This window comes from Cibotium barometz, chromosome 24 (genome assembly GCF_041138505.1).
Source record: "Cibotium barometz isolate CiBa-2024 chromosome 24, ASM4113850v1, whole genome shotgun sequence".
Taxonomy (NCBI): domain Eukaryota; kingdom Viridiplantae; phylum Streptophyta; class Polypodiopsida; order Cyatheales; family Cibotiaceae; genus Cibotium; species Cibotium barometz.
Window position 1 is genome coordinate 21,467,795 of NC_141069.1, and position 18,691 is coordinate 21,486,485.

Consider the following 18,691-nt stretch of genomic DNA (forward strand, 5'->3'; position numbering starts at 1 on the left):
TCGAAATTCGAGGAGTGACTAGCAGTCTCGAAGATGCATTGGAAAACTAGAAATTTGGTGTAGGCATCTTCCTCTTCCTACAATCATTCAAACATCAATTTAACTTATTTGTTTTAGTAGGATGTCTTTACTAATTAGCATTATGTTAGGTAAAACATTTATTACAAAACAGTCCTTAAACTGCAATTCCTAGGAGCCAAACTTGCTCTGATACCAATTGTAAGGTTCCTCCCTTCCAAGATGAGAGAAACACTTAAGATAGTCCGCTAAGTCTTATCTTGGGAAAAATTTCCTATTCATCGACACCTTGACCCTGCAGAGATTCAAGGATACGATTTATAGGTATGACCTAGCTCTATCCCGCAGGGGGAGCGTGATTTTCTAAACATCAAATCACCCATAGGGTAATCGATCCTAATTTGGGCAACTACTAGACTTGATTTCTAGGGACAACGCTTTTTTCCTCATCTTATGCAAGGCACAGCTGCTGGCCTAGTCTTCTAGAATAGAGTTGCCCAGGAACCTAACTATCTAGCATAGGCTTTCACTTAATCTATTGGAAAGCTACCCGACTAATCGGGTCCACCCGTCCGTAGGATGGTGCCGTCAGGGCATTCCATCCTCCCACTTTCCACCCTACTCACGCATCAATTTATTTTCTAATTAATCCTACCACACTGTTTGATATAAATAAGTATGTTCCTTAATTAAGGCCCTTTTTCACAAGGTTCGTTAAAACAGCCTTCTTACACAATACAATCATACCAAAGACAAGATGTAATTATATAAAAAGTTTATACATGAACCAATTCCATACAAGCCAAACTGGCTCTCTTATTCTTATTCTGCCGATGATCTAGAATTCGGCCTTCCAGCCTCTACATGCTGGGCAAAACCCTACGGGACCATACACCTCATCGTCGGCCGCTGGCGAGGACTCAAGCCGGCCTGTCGCCCTCTCAGGCTCCATCGCTCGATCCTCCCGCCCCTCAGAGGGATGTCTGCACACTAGGGTGGGCTTATTTACCGCACTAGCCTGGGCCCTCAGAACTAGGCAGCCTCATAATCTCTCGCCTCAATCGGCGATCCTTATTCTCCCAAAGGTATGAGGGATACCTTGGGCCATTCCCGGGCTTTGCTAACGACGTCGCCCGGCTACACAAGCACGGAACGGAGTTAGCATTGAAGCCAAAAAAAATCTTGAATTCTAAAGATAACATCTTCAATGCAATTTACTAAATATTCATAATTCATGAAGATAACAATTTCAACGCAATTTATCGAATACAACATCACATAATTCATAACTTCATATAATTTTTATGTCGTCATTTTAAGAGGAAAAGACACCATTCATTAACACTAATTTAAGGAAAATCTCTTCTTTTTAAAAATCAACCAAGCTAACCTGGGCACCGTTTCCTTGAGGGGCTTGAAAAGGGAGGACTGGAGCCGCGTTGGGCGCATCTTCCCCCATCTCGTTGTTACGTGCTCCTCTTGAGGCAATATTTTGTCATCTCCGCGATGAGGCCATCTTAGGCGTCGCCTTGTAGAGCTCGCTGCTGCGATCGAAACGCTTCAGTCGGATCTGAATTTTGAGCTCGTTTGCTCACCGTATGAGCAAAAGAATATGATGCACGAACCCTCGCTTGAGTTCCATTAGACTGAAATTTGTATCTGAATAGTCCTCCATGGGAATTTTCAATTATACAGATTTTTAATTTGACATCCCTTAACTTGATCCACTGGGTCAAGTGTTAACAGTAGCAATTCACAGCACAATCTACTAATCTCATAGTGATTTGCTGAAGTCATTAACGTCATTCCAGTTATGAACATCATCACAAGGACTCGTCCCATTCATCCTCATTGTGGTTTTGCTCAGCTTATTACATTTCAACCAAAATTCAGGAATCATCATTTTTCAATTAGAATCCAAATCAACTCATCAGTTCTCAACCAGAATTTAAAAATCATATCAACCACATTCGAATTCATCATCTGGATAGCATTTATGCTTATAATTTCAAGTCTTAGATTTACTCGTATATACTGCCAGTAAAGAGCTATAGTTATACCCTCGGTATATACGAGTAGTCACGGTCCTTGGAACTAAAAGGTAAATACCATCATGTGTAGGTCTCAAGTAAGTCAAGGATTCCATGCAATTGCGGTACTTCCATTTGAAGACCCAATTACTAATTTATGAATTTCAGTCTGAATAATAATTTGTATGAATTTTATCACACAATTACAACCTTTTACTGCTACTTCATAAATATTGGCTTCTCGGTTGATCCACATTAGCCAATTTGCTCTGATACCAGCTGTGAGATCCCTGATCCCACCGCACAACAAATTTAGGGGTGCTAGCAGCAGCGAAAGTAGCACTTCTTGCGCGGGGCAAGGTCCCTCACTCGGGGCCTCGCCCACGGATATCCGGACAAGAGACTAATCCATCGGTTCTTCCAAAACCAAACCCGCAAAAACCTCCCTTGCCCGGAAAGCACGGGCGATTCCTCTAGGATAATTTTTCTCTAACGTAGTCAAAAGCCTTAACTAACTGAACTGATCTGACCGAACCCCCGTAAGTCCCATAGTCAGATCAGGGGGAAAAAGATTGCACTTGGATCATAGAGACCAACGCTTTTTTCCTCATTGAAAGGCATAGCTGTTGATTCTTTTCCATAGAATAATTTTTGTCCGGGATTTACTTCATCTATCGTACCATAACAGAATTGAGTCTCAATTTAGGAATCCATCAGTCCAACCTAGCCCCATCCAATCCCATGGGTTAGCTTTCGCCGAACCACTGTAGTAATGGGATCCAATTAAGAATTTGGTTAGGTTTTGTCTTGGGTACCAGGGAAAAGAGTTCCCAGCCCCCCTAGCCGGTTATTCATGCAAACTTAAAATTAGTCACACCACTTACACACCCAATATGAAATTGCCTTTTTCACACAATCAGCTGTCTTTTAAACAATCATTTAATGAAATCATAGAGTCACTGATCATAATCCTCAAAATCTTTGGTGGAATCCTTAATTCCAATCATTCCTTCATCGGTGTACCTATGGCATTATTGGTAACCAGAACGCTCACCACACCTGTCCACTCAGGGGGCCTTTTCGATGGTTCCTAGCTCATAGTTAGTAATTGGAAATATATTCACATGTCAAAATGGAATCTCTGTTAAAGATCAGCGAGGTCAACCAACGGATCCATATAAAAGAGCCATGGACTCATCCGTTGAGGAGCAGCAAGGTCAATCAACCAGATCCATGCTCGAATTCAGAAAACAACTCTTACTCATTGTTCCATTATCTTCCTCGACGCATGCGTGGGTATCGTCGGTGACCTAGAGCCCGCCGACCACCATATGGTCAGCACCCTCTAGGATCCTTCGCAGAGCAGCAAGTGACCTAGCGCTTCACTCATAGGCCGCTTCCTTGGTCCCCATCCACCGTACCGAAAGCTCACCATTTTAATTGAACCGAGACTGGTCAAGACCTCAGTCGAGACCTTGGTACACGAGACATCCTCCATTGACTCTCAGTCAGCTGTTGCAACTTTATCAGATTAGGTCTCCACGACCTCATTCACAAGATGGTCAAAATGCTTTCCCAGCATTCTTGACATAAAATAGTCATTTACAAACAGGTCATAAATGCTTTCCCAACATTCTTGACATAAAATAGTCATTTACAAACAGGTCATAAATACAGTTTGTATAACGAACTCTCATCTTTCCACATTGTTCCACATTAATTCTCATTTATTTCATATGTATTCCCATTCTCATCACATCATTTTTCATTTCATCACATCATTTTTCATTTCATCACATCTTTTCTCATTTATCCACATCAGATCTCATCCACTCGCATCTATCCATATCCACATCTCGTCACATCACATTCATTCACATCTCATCCATTTAGACCACATCACATTCACTCACATCAAATCTCATTCATTTTACCTCACATCTCATTCATTCACATATATCCCGATTCACATCCCATCACATCACATTCATCTATCCATATCCACATCTCGTCACATCACATTCATTCACATCTCATCCATTCAGACCACATCACATTCACTCATATCACATTCGCTCACATCACATCTCATTCATTTTATCTCAGATCTCATCCACTCGCATCTATCCATATCCACATCTTGTCACATCACATTCATTCTTATCTCATCCATTCAGACCACATCACATTCACTCACATCACATCTCATTCATTTTACCTCACATCTCATTCATTCATATCTATCCCGATTCAGATCCCATCACATCTCATTCATTCACATCTATCCCGATTCAGATCCCATCACATCACATTCATTCATATCCATCACATTCACATTCATTCATATTCATCACATTCACATCCACAAATATTTATGACACATCACATCTCTTTCCATCACATCACATTCTTTCACATACACATCTATATCCATTCTTTCACATACTCATTCACATCAATTCTTTCACATATACATTCACATCCATTCTTCACTTATACATTTACATTCATTTTCATTACATATCATCCACTCATATCCCATATCATTCATTTACATCCTGATTCACATGACATCACATCTCATCCATTCATTCACATCTATCTGATTCACATCACATCTTATCACATCTACTCACCTCACATCTTATCACCTCTATTCACATCACAACCACCCATCCATTCACATCTATTTGATTCACATCACATCTATTCACCTCACATCTCATCACCTCTATTCACATCACATCCATCCATCCATTCACATCTATCTGATTCACATCACATCTCATCACATCTATTCACCTCACATCTCATCACCTCTATTCACATCACATCCATCCATCCATCCACATGTATCTGATTCACATCACATCTCATCACATCTATTCACATCACATCCATCCATCCATTCATCCAAATCTATTCACCTCACATCTCATCACCTCTATTCACATCACATCCATCCATCCATTCATCCAAATCTATGTGTTTCACATATCATCTCATCACATCTATTCTCCTCACATCTCATCACCTCTTTTCACATCACATCCATCCATCCATTCACATCACATCTCATCACATCTATTCACCATCCATCACATCTATTCACCTCACATCTCATCACCTCTATTCACATCACATCCATCCATCCATCCACATCTATCTGTTTCACATCACATCTCATCACATCTATTCTCCTCACATCTCATTACCTCTATTCACGTCACGTCCATCCATCCATTCACATGTATCTGATTTCACATCACATCTATTCTCCTCACATCTCAATCACCTCTATTCTCATCACATCCATCCATCCATTCACATCTATTTGATTCACATCACATCTCATCACATCTATTCACCTCACATCTCATCACCTCCATTCACATCACAACCATCCATCCATTCATTCACACTTATCTGATTCTCATTACATCTCGTTACATCAATTCATAGAATTTAAACATAGAATTTAAGAAAATTATAATTTTTGATATAAAGATTCTTTACGCATCCATTTATGCATAAAAATCATTTTCAGTGGGAATAACAATTTTATAAAAATCCTTTTATGCATTTATTTATGCATAAATTCAATTTTAAGGAAAATAACACTTTTGAAATAAAAATAAATCCTTTATGCATCTCTCTATGCATAAAATCAATTTTAATGAAAATAACACTTTTAAAAGAAAAATAAATCCTTTATGCATCTTTCTATGCATAAAATCAATTTTAATGAGAATAATACTTTTGAAATAAAATAAATATTTTATGCATCTTTCTAAGCATAAATTCAATTTTAATGAGAATAACACTTTTTGAAATAAAAATAAATCTTTTATGCATCTTTCTATGCATAAAATCAATTTTAATGAGAATAACACTTTTGAAATAAAAATAAATCTTTTATGCATCTTTCTATGCATAAATTCAATTTTAATGAGAATAACACTTTTGAAATAAAAATAAATCTTTTATGCATCTTTCTATGCATAAATTCAAATTCAATAAAAACAATACTTTTATAATAAAAAATTTCCAATATACATCTTTCTATGCATAGAAATTAATTTCAATGATTAATAACAATGATATCCATGCATATTCATAGGTGAATATGTACATGGAGTAAATAAAAGTATTTCTTTTAGAGTGCACAACGGTGGGAACAACATAAAGATAAACTTTATTTACAAAATTCAAGAAAATTTTACCATAACCTCCTTTGTATGGCTGACCATTTTTTAATTTTTACATTCTATTTTCAATTTAAAATTTATCCCAATTTGAAGTAAAGTACTCTAATCTACTCAATTTTCACTTTTTAGTGAGTGTTTAAACAATAAGAAAAGTTTAATCAATTTATTTATTACACAATCTAGGATAAAGAAAGGCTGAATTCTTAAGGAAGAGAAAGGGGCGGCCTTTCACATTAATCAACTAAAAGAAAGCAAAGAATCAGAAAATCGTAGATTTGAAATTAAAAAGCAGAATTTTTAGCTTACATGGAGTTTTGTGAGCTTTCCTTTGGCTTGAGGGATTGAGGGTTCTACTCTTGTTTGGATCAAGAGTGGCCATAAATTTTTTGGAGAGGATTTAGTCCAAAACAATTGAATTATCAAGTGAATTCAATGTAATTGGCTCTTGGAAGGAGTAGAGTAACAGTGCATAAACACTATTAACCTTTTACAAAGGGAGAGGCTTCTATTTATAGGAAAAAATGAGCCTCTAACCAAGCAAAGTGATTCTAGAATTTTCCAGACCAGTTTGGTCAATTTTTGACCATTTTTGGGTCAGTTTAGCTTACTTTTTGGATCTAGTTGAAACAGGAGAGAGGAGAGATGAAAATATCTCATTATTTATGAGTTTAAAACTCCTCCACACATGTGAAATAGGCGCCTCCTTCATGAGGGGAGATCCCCACACTGAGGTGTCATAAATGCATCATTTCCTCTAAATATCTCTTCTTTTTTAACTAATAAAACTTGTCCTTAGTCAACTCTTCATCTTATGTGAGCATTTACTCATTTTTGGGAGATTTTCTTTTATTCTTCAATTTATCTCCTCCCTACATTTGGATTAATCTTATTGGTCCATAGGAACCTTAATTGGAGCATAATTCAAAAATTTTTGAAAATTTGGACCCTTAGGCTAAGATCCTTTTTGCGTATTTTCAATTAATTCCAATTGCACATTGGAAAGTTCTTTTTGAATTTTTGTTTCAGGGGAAACCATTTTAGACACTAGGAGGATTTTTATATCCAAAAATATCTCAATTTTGAATTACCTTCCTCTAGATATTTTCTCTCTCTAGGCCAAAACAGGGTAAAACAGGATCTTTCTTTTATTTCAGAGAGAGGAATAATTATAAGATTAGAAGGGGAGGTTCTTACACCTGCACTCCTCAAAAGCCGGAGGGAGGAATCTTACAGATAGCCATGTTGGTCAGTTTGAAACCAGATGGCAGGCTAGTGGTTTTGGGATGTACTCGGATGAAGTGAAGAAGCAACACTTTGCTGCTACACTGGAAGGTCGTGCAGTGGGATGGTTTACTCAATATTTCAATATTCAGGCTGAGGAGGAATCTTACATCCTCTCCCACTTGAAAAACGTGAGATGTCCGCATCTCGCAAAAAGTGGGGGTAATCTTTCGCCAACTATTCTTGTTTCGCCTAGGTGACGCCCTCTAGAGGGAAGAACTTCCACTTTACTAAAAACTCTCTGAGGACTCTGCTCCTGAAAATCTTCTCCAAAACGTCAAGGATTTCTTCAGGGGTTGGAGTACCATCTGGCCTTAAGTCGGAGAAAAATCTGGCAACTAAGGACAGGGTTGGTTACTAAGGCTGTCTTCAGCTTATCAAAGGCACTCTGACACATTGTAGTCCACTGAAAAAGTGTACTCTTATTTTGAGAAGGTTAGTTAAAGGGGATTCTATCCAAGCACCTAGGTATAAAGATCCTATACCATCCAGTTAATCCTAGGAATCCTCTGACGACTGCTTGGATCTTTGCGGGGTCAGGAGAAATCCCATCCTTTGACACTATGAATCCCAAGTATTCCACTTGGTCAACAGAGAAAGAACACTTGCTCTTCTTTGCAAAGATTTGGTGTTTCCTTAGGATTTCCAGGACCTTGCGCACATGATCTTCATGATCTACAGCATTCTTTAAGTATACCAAGATATCATCAAAGAAGACAAGAACAAAGCATCCAAGTATTCTCTGAGAATATCCTGCATAAGATGATTAAATGTCGTTGGGACATTAGTCAATCCAAACTGCATGACTGTGAACTCATAATGGCCATAGCGAGTATTGAATGCTGTCTTCATCTCGGGATGTCCTGTTCCTTGATTCTGATCTAGTAGTACCCAGATTTGAGATCTATCTTTGTGGACATTTGGGTCCCACTTAACTGATCCTCTAGAAGTTCATCAATCCTAGGGATAGGATACTTATTTTTAATTGTTAATTGATTTAATCCTCTGTAGTCAATACAGAGTCTCTTAGCGTTCCATCTTTCTTCTTTTGAAAGAGAATGGGTGCACCCCAAGGTAAGACACTGGGTCTGAGGAATCCCTGCTCTAACAATTGTCTTAACTGCTCCTTAAGTTCTATGGCTTCAGGGACTGGCATTTAGTATGTACGCTGGGCTACTAGCTAAGCTCCAGGGGTTAACTCGATCTCATGATCTACTTCGCGAGATGGAGGCATCTCAGTCAGCTCTTCAGGGAACATATCTGCATACTCACTTAACCACTCTGGTTCTTTAGCCTTGCATTTTATGTCTATTGGATTCATCTTAATGACATAAACAGCTTGCCTCTTTTTGAGCTCTTTTAACAATTTAGAAGCCTTGATTAATTGCAGCACTGGGGATCCGAAAATTCCAGGTCCTTGAACTTTATTCTCGTGAAGGTCGAGGAAAGAGATGGTTCCATTATGACAATGAATGTCAGCTTGATTCTTGTGGAGCCAATCCATTCCAAGGATTCCATCATAGACTCCCAAGGGTAGGACTCTAAACTGGCACTCTGTTACGTTCCCATCTAGACTAAACTAAATAAGGTCTGTCTCAAGGTGTGTGAAAAGAATCTTTCCACTAGCCAATTCCACTTGCATAGGTTTCCCTGATTTTTTATTTAGGACTAACTTACGCAGACATCCTAGGGAAATAAAAGAACGAGTACTACCTGAATCAATCAAAAGCTTGAATTGCTTACCCTGGTACTCTGCTCGAGTTTGGAGGACTGAAAATTGACGGTTATTCCCCCGATGCTCTATTGCGGCATAGATATGTCCTTTTTCTTCCTCCACTTCCTCAGCTATAGTGACGGCTTTAGCTGCTGCAGTTTGAGGTGGAACTCTCTCTCTTTGGTTACCCCAATTCCGGGAGGGAGTTCAGAGACTGCTTTGCATGGAGGCTGCAGGCTTAGCTGGCACTCTTTTGGGGTTGCCCTGATTTTGGCGTGGGGAACTTGATTGGACTAATACGAAGCAGTTTGTGAATTCTGGGACCCTGGCTTCCTTGGCCCACAGAAGGAGATGGGCAATCCTTGAGCTGGTGCCCAAACCCCTGACATCTGAAGCACCTGTTCTCACTTCGAAGCTCTTCCCTTTGCATTCTTGAGAGAGCCGGAGTTCTTGAGAAAGTACTTCGAGGGAAAGGTCTTCCTTCATTCCTGAAGCTTCCCATCTCCAGATTCTGGTTTCGACCTTGGTGTCTCTTTAGAGGTGGAAGGTTGGAAGAACTTCCCGGTGTCTGGAATCTCTTGAAGGATGAGGGAGCTGGCTTTGGCACGACTTTCACGATGAAGGCTTTGGCAAAGTCCTTCCCCATTCTGACAGCTTCTGCCATGGACACTGGCTTGGCATTCTTGACCAGTGTGTCTAAGGGTTCGCTCATTCCCCGAATGAACATGGCCCCATGAGTTTCTCTTCATCTAGAGGTGGTGAATACTTAAGGAGAAGAGCAAATGCCTGGTGATATTCTTCGATGGTTTTGCTCCCCTCGTTTAGCTCTTAAAATTTATTCATCTTGGATTCTAAAAATCCGGGGGGACAAAATCTCTTCCTTAGATAGGCTTTAAGATCATTCCAAGATTAGGTATTCCTGTCCAGATGGTTGGTGTCGGAATGGTTTCTCCATGTGCCACCCTCACTGTTTCCACAATTTTCAGCCTAGCAAGAGCCATTTTGCTCCTCTCATTGTAGGCCGGTGACATCAAAATACTCCTCCATTACTTCAACCCATTTCTCTATAGCCTTGCCCAAGTTCTCCCCTTCACCTTTGAAGGGTCCTGGCTGAGTTCTGTGAAGAGCCTTACGAACGTCGGGGTCAAGCTCTTCTTTATTAGTGAGAGGATCTGGCTGATGTCCACAGTTCCCTCGCCTCATGATTCTGCCAAAAATGATACATTATTAAATTTTTATTTTGATTTCGTCCACGAGATCCTAAGACTTAAGATGTTTGGAAAATAATTTCTTAAACAAGATAAATGATCTTATTGGAGATCTATGACATATGTCCGGTAACAGATTTTGCTTTATTAATTCGTCAAGAAACAATCACTTATACAACAGGGAATTTTTCCACAAAACATTTCTTTATTTATATAAAGGTTGCAATAAGTACATAGAGTAGCTCGACTCTAGAAGTCAAAATCTCCTTGGGAGACGTATAAGACGATGGTACTGGGCTATAGCCATGCCCTGATACAAATGTTCCCTTACTGCCAAGGGAGCTACTATCTTCTCCTTAGGAATAAAGCGACTAAGGAGTCTGTAGATATGGCAGGAAAGTCTGAAATTTCGAGGCGTCAGGTGATATAAAATAACACCATGTATTACTTTTAGCCTCATCAGAATTATGGTTAATGAGAGATTCTGCCTCAGCATCGCACGTTGGTCGCAAGAGACGTGGACATACTGCCCTGCAAACCACTTGTGCTGCTATCTCTCCACCACTGGGTCGTCAAGGAAATATAGATCCTCGAAATGGCTTGCGAGTTTGGCAGCTCGGCTCGTTCGAGTTGTAGAGCGGAAGAGATGAGATGCTCGAAGGCAAACACAGTCATGTCTTGTGACTGGGTGAGGTCGGGAACACCAGATAAGTGTGGAACTTCCATCTATAAAACCAAATTCTTTGATTAAAATTCTTTGTTAATGAAGCTTAAGGAATGAAAATACAATATGTAAATGCTCTTTCTAAGTTTTTATTACAAATTTCTGATAAGAATTCATATGTCCTTACTAGCTTTCAAACAAAGCTCTGATACTAGCTATGAGACCCTCACCCCCCGTGATGCCCCCTCCGAGGGCGCTGATGGCGGAAGCAGCGTCAACCTCTCGCGCGGGGTAGGGATCCACACTCGGGGCCTTGCCCATGGATGTCTGGACAAGAGACTAGTTCGGCGGTTCCTCCAAAATCGAACCTAGAAAAACTTCCTTTGCCCAGAAGGCACGGGAGATTCCTCCAGGGAAAATCTTCGAATAGGAGAATTAATCTAACGGGTTAAAGTCTTAACTATTCAAACTGATCCGACCGAACTTGAAGTCACATGGTCAAATCAAAGAAGAGACTTGCACTTGGTCCATAGAATCACCACTTTTTTCTTCCTTTAACGAGGCACAGCCGCCGCTGATTTCCTCCCACAGAACAAGGGTCTTCTCAGGACTTAATCTAACTAATGCAAGTGATCTTATCTTAATGGTATCACAGGAATCCTCTGATCCAGCCCAACCGGGGCCCATGGGTTAGCCAAGCGCCCGCCGACCACCACTATATTGGTAGGATTCTTTTATAAGGATTTGGTTATGTTTTACTCGGGTACAGAGGAAAAGAGTTCCCAGGCATACCACGTATACACCCAATATGAAATTGCCATTATAACAGATTTGGCTGTCTTTAAAACAATTCTTCAATGAAAATCATAATATTACTGATCATCATCCTCCAAAATTCTAAGTCCACTGTATCACAAAATATGTCATCTGGACTCTCCGTTGAAGACCAGCTGGCCAAACAACGAGATCCAATATCAAAATTTGATTCACAAAAGTCATTCTTTTTAGTCCATCCAAATCTTCCTCGACGCACGCATGGGTGTCCTAGCAACCACGAGCCCGTGTATCACCGAGTCAAAACCCTCTAGGATCCTACTTAGGTGTCCTAGCACTTCACTCAGGGACCGCTTCGTCGGTCCTCGCCCATCGTACTGAAAGCGCACCATTTTAACCGTACCAAGGCTGGTTTAGACCTCAACAGGCTTTGCCGCCGCGAGCGAACGTCCCTCGACAACTCCCCACGCCAGTTGTTGCAACAACGAGCCTCTTCTTAGATTAAGCACATACCAAATGCTTCCTCTAGCATTCTGGCATAAAACAGTCCTTTAAAAGAAAACAGAGGTTCTATGCAAGTAAAATTCCTAGTTTAAGATTGGTTCCACAAAACCCTTTTTCCTTAATCCCCAATTTCATAATGAGAATCCTTGATCTCTCATCAGGGTAATCTACCTTGTATTAATAACTGGAATCGGTCATGAGGTTTTTGCTTGATTCAGATTGAGAGATGGACAAGTAGTTTACTGACCGTCCCTCTCATAGTCGTGGTCTATCCAAAATCATTCGGTTTAGTTCTAGCTTTGATTCCAAGGATTTCGTTCAGATAAACATCTACTAAACTTCTAACTGACCGTAAGGAAATTCCAACTTTGTGAATTTCTTCCTTCTTACCCATAATAGTTTAAGAATTGATTTTATATGAGAATATCAAATTTTAATGAAAATACTCTTCTTCCATTTAATCTAATTTTGGGTAAATACCAATTTAGTGATTTAACCACATAAAATATCTAAAGATATTCTTTCTACCACTTAATTTATCAATCCTAATTCTTTAGGTGGAATTTTGGTGAAAATTCCTCTTTTGTCACCAAAATTTAATTCAATTCTTTCTGTACTTAAATATCATAAAATTTTTTCTTTTAGCTAAATACCAATATCCATTTTTTTGAATAAGCTTAAAATTTTCTTTCATTTAAAGATTGGATTCCAATTGTCTCATGGGAATTCCTCTTTTATCATAAAATAAATTTATCTAAAATTTCTTTTTAAATCAATAAAATATCCATTAATTCAAATAAACCAAGAATTCCACTTTTACCATTTAAATGATTGAATTCCAAATGTCATGGGAATTCCTCTTTTATCATAAAATAAATTTTCTCATGCATAAATTTATCTAAAATTATTCTTTAAAATTTAAATAAAAATATCCATTAATTCAATTATGCCAAGAATTTCATTTTTACCATTTAAATGATTGAATTCCAAATGTCATGGAAATTTCTTTTTCATCATTTAAATTTTCTCATGCATAAAAATAAATTTATCTAAAATTCTTCTAAAAATATTCATTATTTTAATATATCAAAATTTTTTATTTTTCCATTTAATTACATGGATCTCCATTATCATGGGAATTCCTCTTTTCGTATAAAAATAAAAATACCAAAAATTTCTCGTTGAATAGAGAATTGGTCATAGGAATGACCATTCTTTTGGGGAGAGAGAGATATACATAAAAACATCTTAAATTAAGCATAAAGATATACTTTTTGTGATTAATCATTAGAATTCTTTAGAAATTTTAATTTGCATTGAAGAACAATCCATTTGACACTTCTCAAGCTTGAGAGGGGTTGAGAAGTGAAAACATTGAGAATATTAGAGAAAAACCATGAAATTATATCTTACCTCTTGATTTTTCTTGCTTCTTTCTCTTAGAAGGAAGCCCCCAACCAATCAATTGGCTAGTGTGTTGAGAGGAAAGCTCCAAGGATGGTTGAAGAGAGAGAGAAGCTCCAATCTCTCCAAAATGTAGAGGATTTTTAAGGGATAATAGAAAATATGCTTATTTTAATGTAATACTGGCATGGTTTAGTTCACAGATAAGAATACAAAAGAATGAGGGTCTATTTATATGTGAGGGAGGCCACTAACTGAGTCCAACTAAGTTCTAGAATTTTTCAGCTTCAGTTTGGTTGAATTTGGACAAGATTTGGACTAATTTAGCTCCCATTTTGATCTAGTTCGATTCAGGAGAGAGGAGAGATAAAAAATATCTTAATATTTTTGAATTAAACCCCCCCACACACATGTGAAGGAGGTGCCTACCTCAGAGGTCTCCCCCTTCTTACCAAGGTGTCAAAAATTCATCATTCCTCCAAAATATCTCATTTTTTTTAGTAATATCTCATAATTTTTAACTAATGAACCTTGTACTCAGTCAACTCTTCATCTTATGTGAGCATTTACTCATTTTTGGATATTTTCTTTTATTCATTGGATTTATCTCATCCCAACACTTGGATTAATCTTATTGGCCCATAGGAACCTTAATTGGACCATAATCTAAAAATTTTAGAAAATCTTGTCCCTTAGGCTAAGGTCACTTATATCATTTTTAATTGATTCCTAATGCACCTCAAGGGAGAATTTATTTTGAACTTTTGTTTTAGGAAAATATATTTTTGATATTAGGAGAATTTGTTTATCCAAAAATATCTCAATATTGAATTACCTCTCTCTATAAATTTTCTTCTCTCTAGACAAAAACAAAGAAAAATAATATTTTCTTGTATTCAAAAATAGGGAATGATTACAGGGGATTGAAGTAAAGCTTATTCATTATTCAGGACATAATGTTCTAAAGAGTTTGAAAATGTGGCTCCCACTAGGATATGTCAAAAAAGTGAGCAGCAGGGCACGCTACAAGTAGTGTACAACACGCAAAGTTGTAATTTTCACCAAGTACGCACAACCACAATAGGAGTGTTATTGGCAAGCTGACATCACGAGGGTCTAGTAGATATATTGAAATATCACCAGGTAAGACCCTAGGAAAAACCAAAGTGTCTGGACCCATCTCTATAGCCATGGTTTGGTGGCAACAAAGGCATAGGGGTTGGAGTTTATAGCAACCCTATTTTTGATGTTGTTGATGTTACAGATGACATCCACATTTTATAATGGGATGAGTATAACCAATGTGTAAACAAGTGAGCCATCATCACTTGAAGATTTTGTACATGTGGGTCCCATTGGGATAGGTCAAAACAATGAGCAACAGGGTAAGCTCCAAGTAGTGTACAATACACAAAGTTGTCATTTTCACTAAGTTCGCACAACTAGAATAGGAGGGCAATTGTCAAGCTTATATCATGCACATCTAGTAGTAGATATATCGAACTATCACCAGGTCAAACCCTAGGAAAAATCAAGGTGTCTAGACTCATCTACATCCATGGCCTAGGTGGTGGTACTGGAAGCATGGGGACTCCAGTTTACAATAGCTCTACTTTGGATGTTTTTGATGTTACAGATGACATTGAATGGGTTTTGATGCTCAGATGAGTATACCCAATGTGTATACAGGTAAGCCATCGGGTCACCTGCATCTTCAAGACTTAGTCGCGTAAATTGGTTGTAAACCCAGATCCATAGGTGTAGCCACAGGTTTACAGTCTTAAGATTGAACCTCTTCAACAATGCATCGATGTATTTCCTCTGCAACATAACAATGCCATCCTTATGTTGTTTGAACTCAATGCCCAAAGTGTAATGGTGGTCAAAGATCTGACATCTCAAAAGAGTTCTCTAGATCAGCTATAAAAGGTGAAATATGATCATCATTAGGGCCTGTGTGCAGGATCATGTCATCAACATATGACACAATGACCAATAAAACATCCTTAGTCCTCTTAATATAGAGGGTATTATCAGTTAGGTTATTGCAAAAACCCTGTGCAACCAAGTATGCATGTATCTTTTCATACCATGCTGCTCTGGGAGCCTGCTTAAGACTATATAAAACTTTCTTTAATCTACATACTTTCGATTCAGAATCTTGGCTTTTTTTAACAAAACCAAGAGACTGAGATACACAGACCTCCTCATGCAAATCTCCATTCAAGAAGACAGTTTTGACATCTAACTGACATACATTCCAACCTTTATGTGCTGCTAATGCAATGATACTCTGCATGGTAGTCATATGACATGTGGGTGTAAAGGTTTGACTATGGTCAATGCCTTTTTCCTATGCACAACCCTTTGTAACAAGCCTTGCTTTGTATTGCTTGTTGACACACTACCGTTAGCTTTACGTTTAAGCTTGTAAATCCATTTTGTGCCAATGGCCTTCTTGCCCCAGGAAACAAGTCTACCAAATCCCATGTATCATTTTTGAGTATCGAATCAGACTCAAATTGCATAACACTAATCCAATTTTCAAATTCCCTAGGCTGCATTGCTCTTGAAGGTTGCACGACCGTCGAAAGGGGGATTTACTCTTCATCATAAGAAGGATGAATATAAATTCCTTATCAAAGGAAGGGTTGCATTTGGGCTGGCCGCACAGCTACGGGTCCACCTACAAGCTTGTCTGTTGTGTCCAGGTACAAGTGTGCAAGCGCATCTTGGAGCACCTTTGAGGACTAAAACAAATATTCTATGAAATAGGACTAAAACAAATATTCTATGAAATAGGTTTATATCAAAATTCCCCCTTTAGCGACGTAGATGTTTTGGTGGGATGATCTAACGGCGGAGGTGATATTGTAACATGTTCATGCGAACGTTCGGCAGACCAGTTACATGCAGCGCGCGCCCTCGACCCAACATCACGGGCTGTCAACGCATATTATCCTTGTTGTTGCGCTGCATCATTCTAAATCAGGTTTTCCGATTAGCACAACATAACGTGATTATGGTTAATTTGGATGTAGCGCAAGAGGCTATTTATCAGTGATATCTGCCATGGGTTGTGGGGTTTCCAAGGATTGCATTGCTGATCAAACTGGGATTAAGAGCAAGAAGAGATTAATCCATGCTTGCAGAGAGCAATTGCAGTTGGCTATGGCGGAAGTGGCCTGCAAAAACGCCACCTCTGCCACCTCCCCCCCTGAATACATCCACCTCGGAGAGAGTGCTGCCAGCATTGAGGAAGATGCGGAAGGAGACGAAGAAGAAGCGATTACCACTAATCATGATGAACTAGAGTATCTCGAAAACAAACCACCACTTAATCAGCATGTTACATCTCATCAATTACCTCCTATTAGCCTCTCCACCATGGCTAACCCTAGTAATTATGCCAAGAAATCCCCCCTCAGAGAGCTCTCCATGTCTGCGAATGGCAAATTAATCGATGTCGTGAAGGATAATCATGGTGGTAATTACACCATGAGTACTGCCTCTTCTCCTAGGTCAAATCATTACTACAGTGGTATTTCTCCATCTCGCCCATGTGCAAAAGCAAAGGCTAATGCGTGCTCTCCACTGCACATAGACAGAGTGAAACCTCTCTCTCCAATGCAAGCGTGGATTCCTAATGAAGCAAAGAGCCCAAATTTCATTAAGGCGATTGCTGATCATCAGCTGTCAGGGGAGACTGAGAACATGGAAAATGATACAGCATTCAAGGGTATGAATTTGGTATTAGTCAGTGATGATTTTCTTTTTGTCAAGGGGTGTGTGTGTGTGTGTGTCCCCTGATTTAATGTCTTTTAATATAATATATCACCTTCTGTGGATGTAGTGAGAAGTGCTTACAATCCATTCATGCAAAACAATTCACCTCCAAAGACAACTGTGGTTCATTCTGATATTGACTCTGAAGAGCTTACCAAATCAAACATGAGTATGAATATCGACGAATTTATTGAAAATTTACAGGTATCTTTAAGAGCCTGTGCAGGGGTTGTGTGCTAATAAGAAGAAAACATGCAACCTATGCAATGTTTTGTAAGCCAATCAGTTCCATCTTAACCTTGTTTTTTATGAGTATGTAGGCCAACCCTGAACATGGCAACTCGGAAAAAAGACCACAGGAAGCTTACGATTCCGACCAATTGGCCGCCCGCCTCATGGCATGGAGGAGTCTATCTAGCTCCCCAAATTCATGTATTTACATCATCCCCACATATATATTCACATTAAAATGGATTTCTTGTTTAATGAATGTGAACCTAGTATCTCTTGTGAGAAAGGCATGGGAGCTACAACTCAGGAGGCATCACATTACACAACAAGGGTCACAAACATAGCTTGAAACACACAATTGATATCTGCATACATGAATTCATGAATATAGAGCTATAGTCTTCATCAAATTGACAAATGCATACACAGATGTTTAACTGGTTATTATATTGACACATTTATAATTAAGCTTAAAATGCTGCTAATTACATTTGATTACAAGTAGATATGAGGGAACTTTTGGAGCATTTTGACAAGTCTACTGAACCCTTGCATATGCCAACAACACCGAGAACGGCCTCTTGGCAATCAAAGCTCTTGGAAACACTTGATAGGGACATTGACAATATCCTACTCCATGACCAAGTAGAGGTGGCTTCCTTAGGCAGGGGTCAAAGAGAAGAAGAATCCGAACACGGCCATATTGATCATACTCGATACGAAAGTATCGAATTGTAAGGTAAAGCTCTGCAAATATTGCAACTGATGGTGTATCATGCACACGCACATGCGCGCACACACACACGCACACATACATTTGTGCCGTTCTCTTACACACACTCTCTCACACACACACACACACCACTTAC

General features: G+C 38.9%; 1 protein-coding gene across 1 annotated transcript; it reads left to right on the forward strand.

Moving 5' to 3' along the window:
* The first annotated feature begins 16,793 nt into the window (after window positions 1–16,793).
* LOC147625022 (uncharacterized) lies at window positions 16,794–17,831 on the forward strand. The gene is made up of 2 exons (XM_086817927.1): window positions 16,794–17,544; window positions 17,659–17,831. Exons 1-2 carry the CDS (start codon window positions 16,878–16,880, stop codon window positions 17,829–17,831), a joined length of 840 nt encoding a protein of 279 aa, XP_086674053.1. The 5' UTR covers window positions 16,794–16,877.
* Window positions 17,832–18,691: the final 860 nt, after the last annotated feature.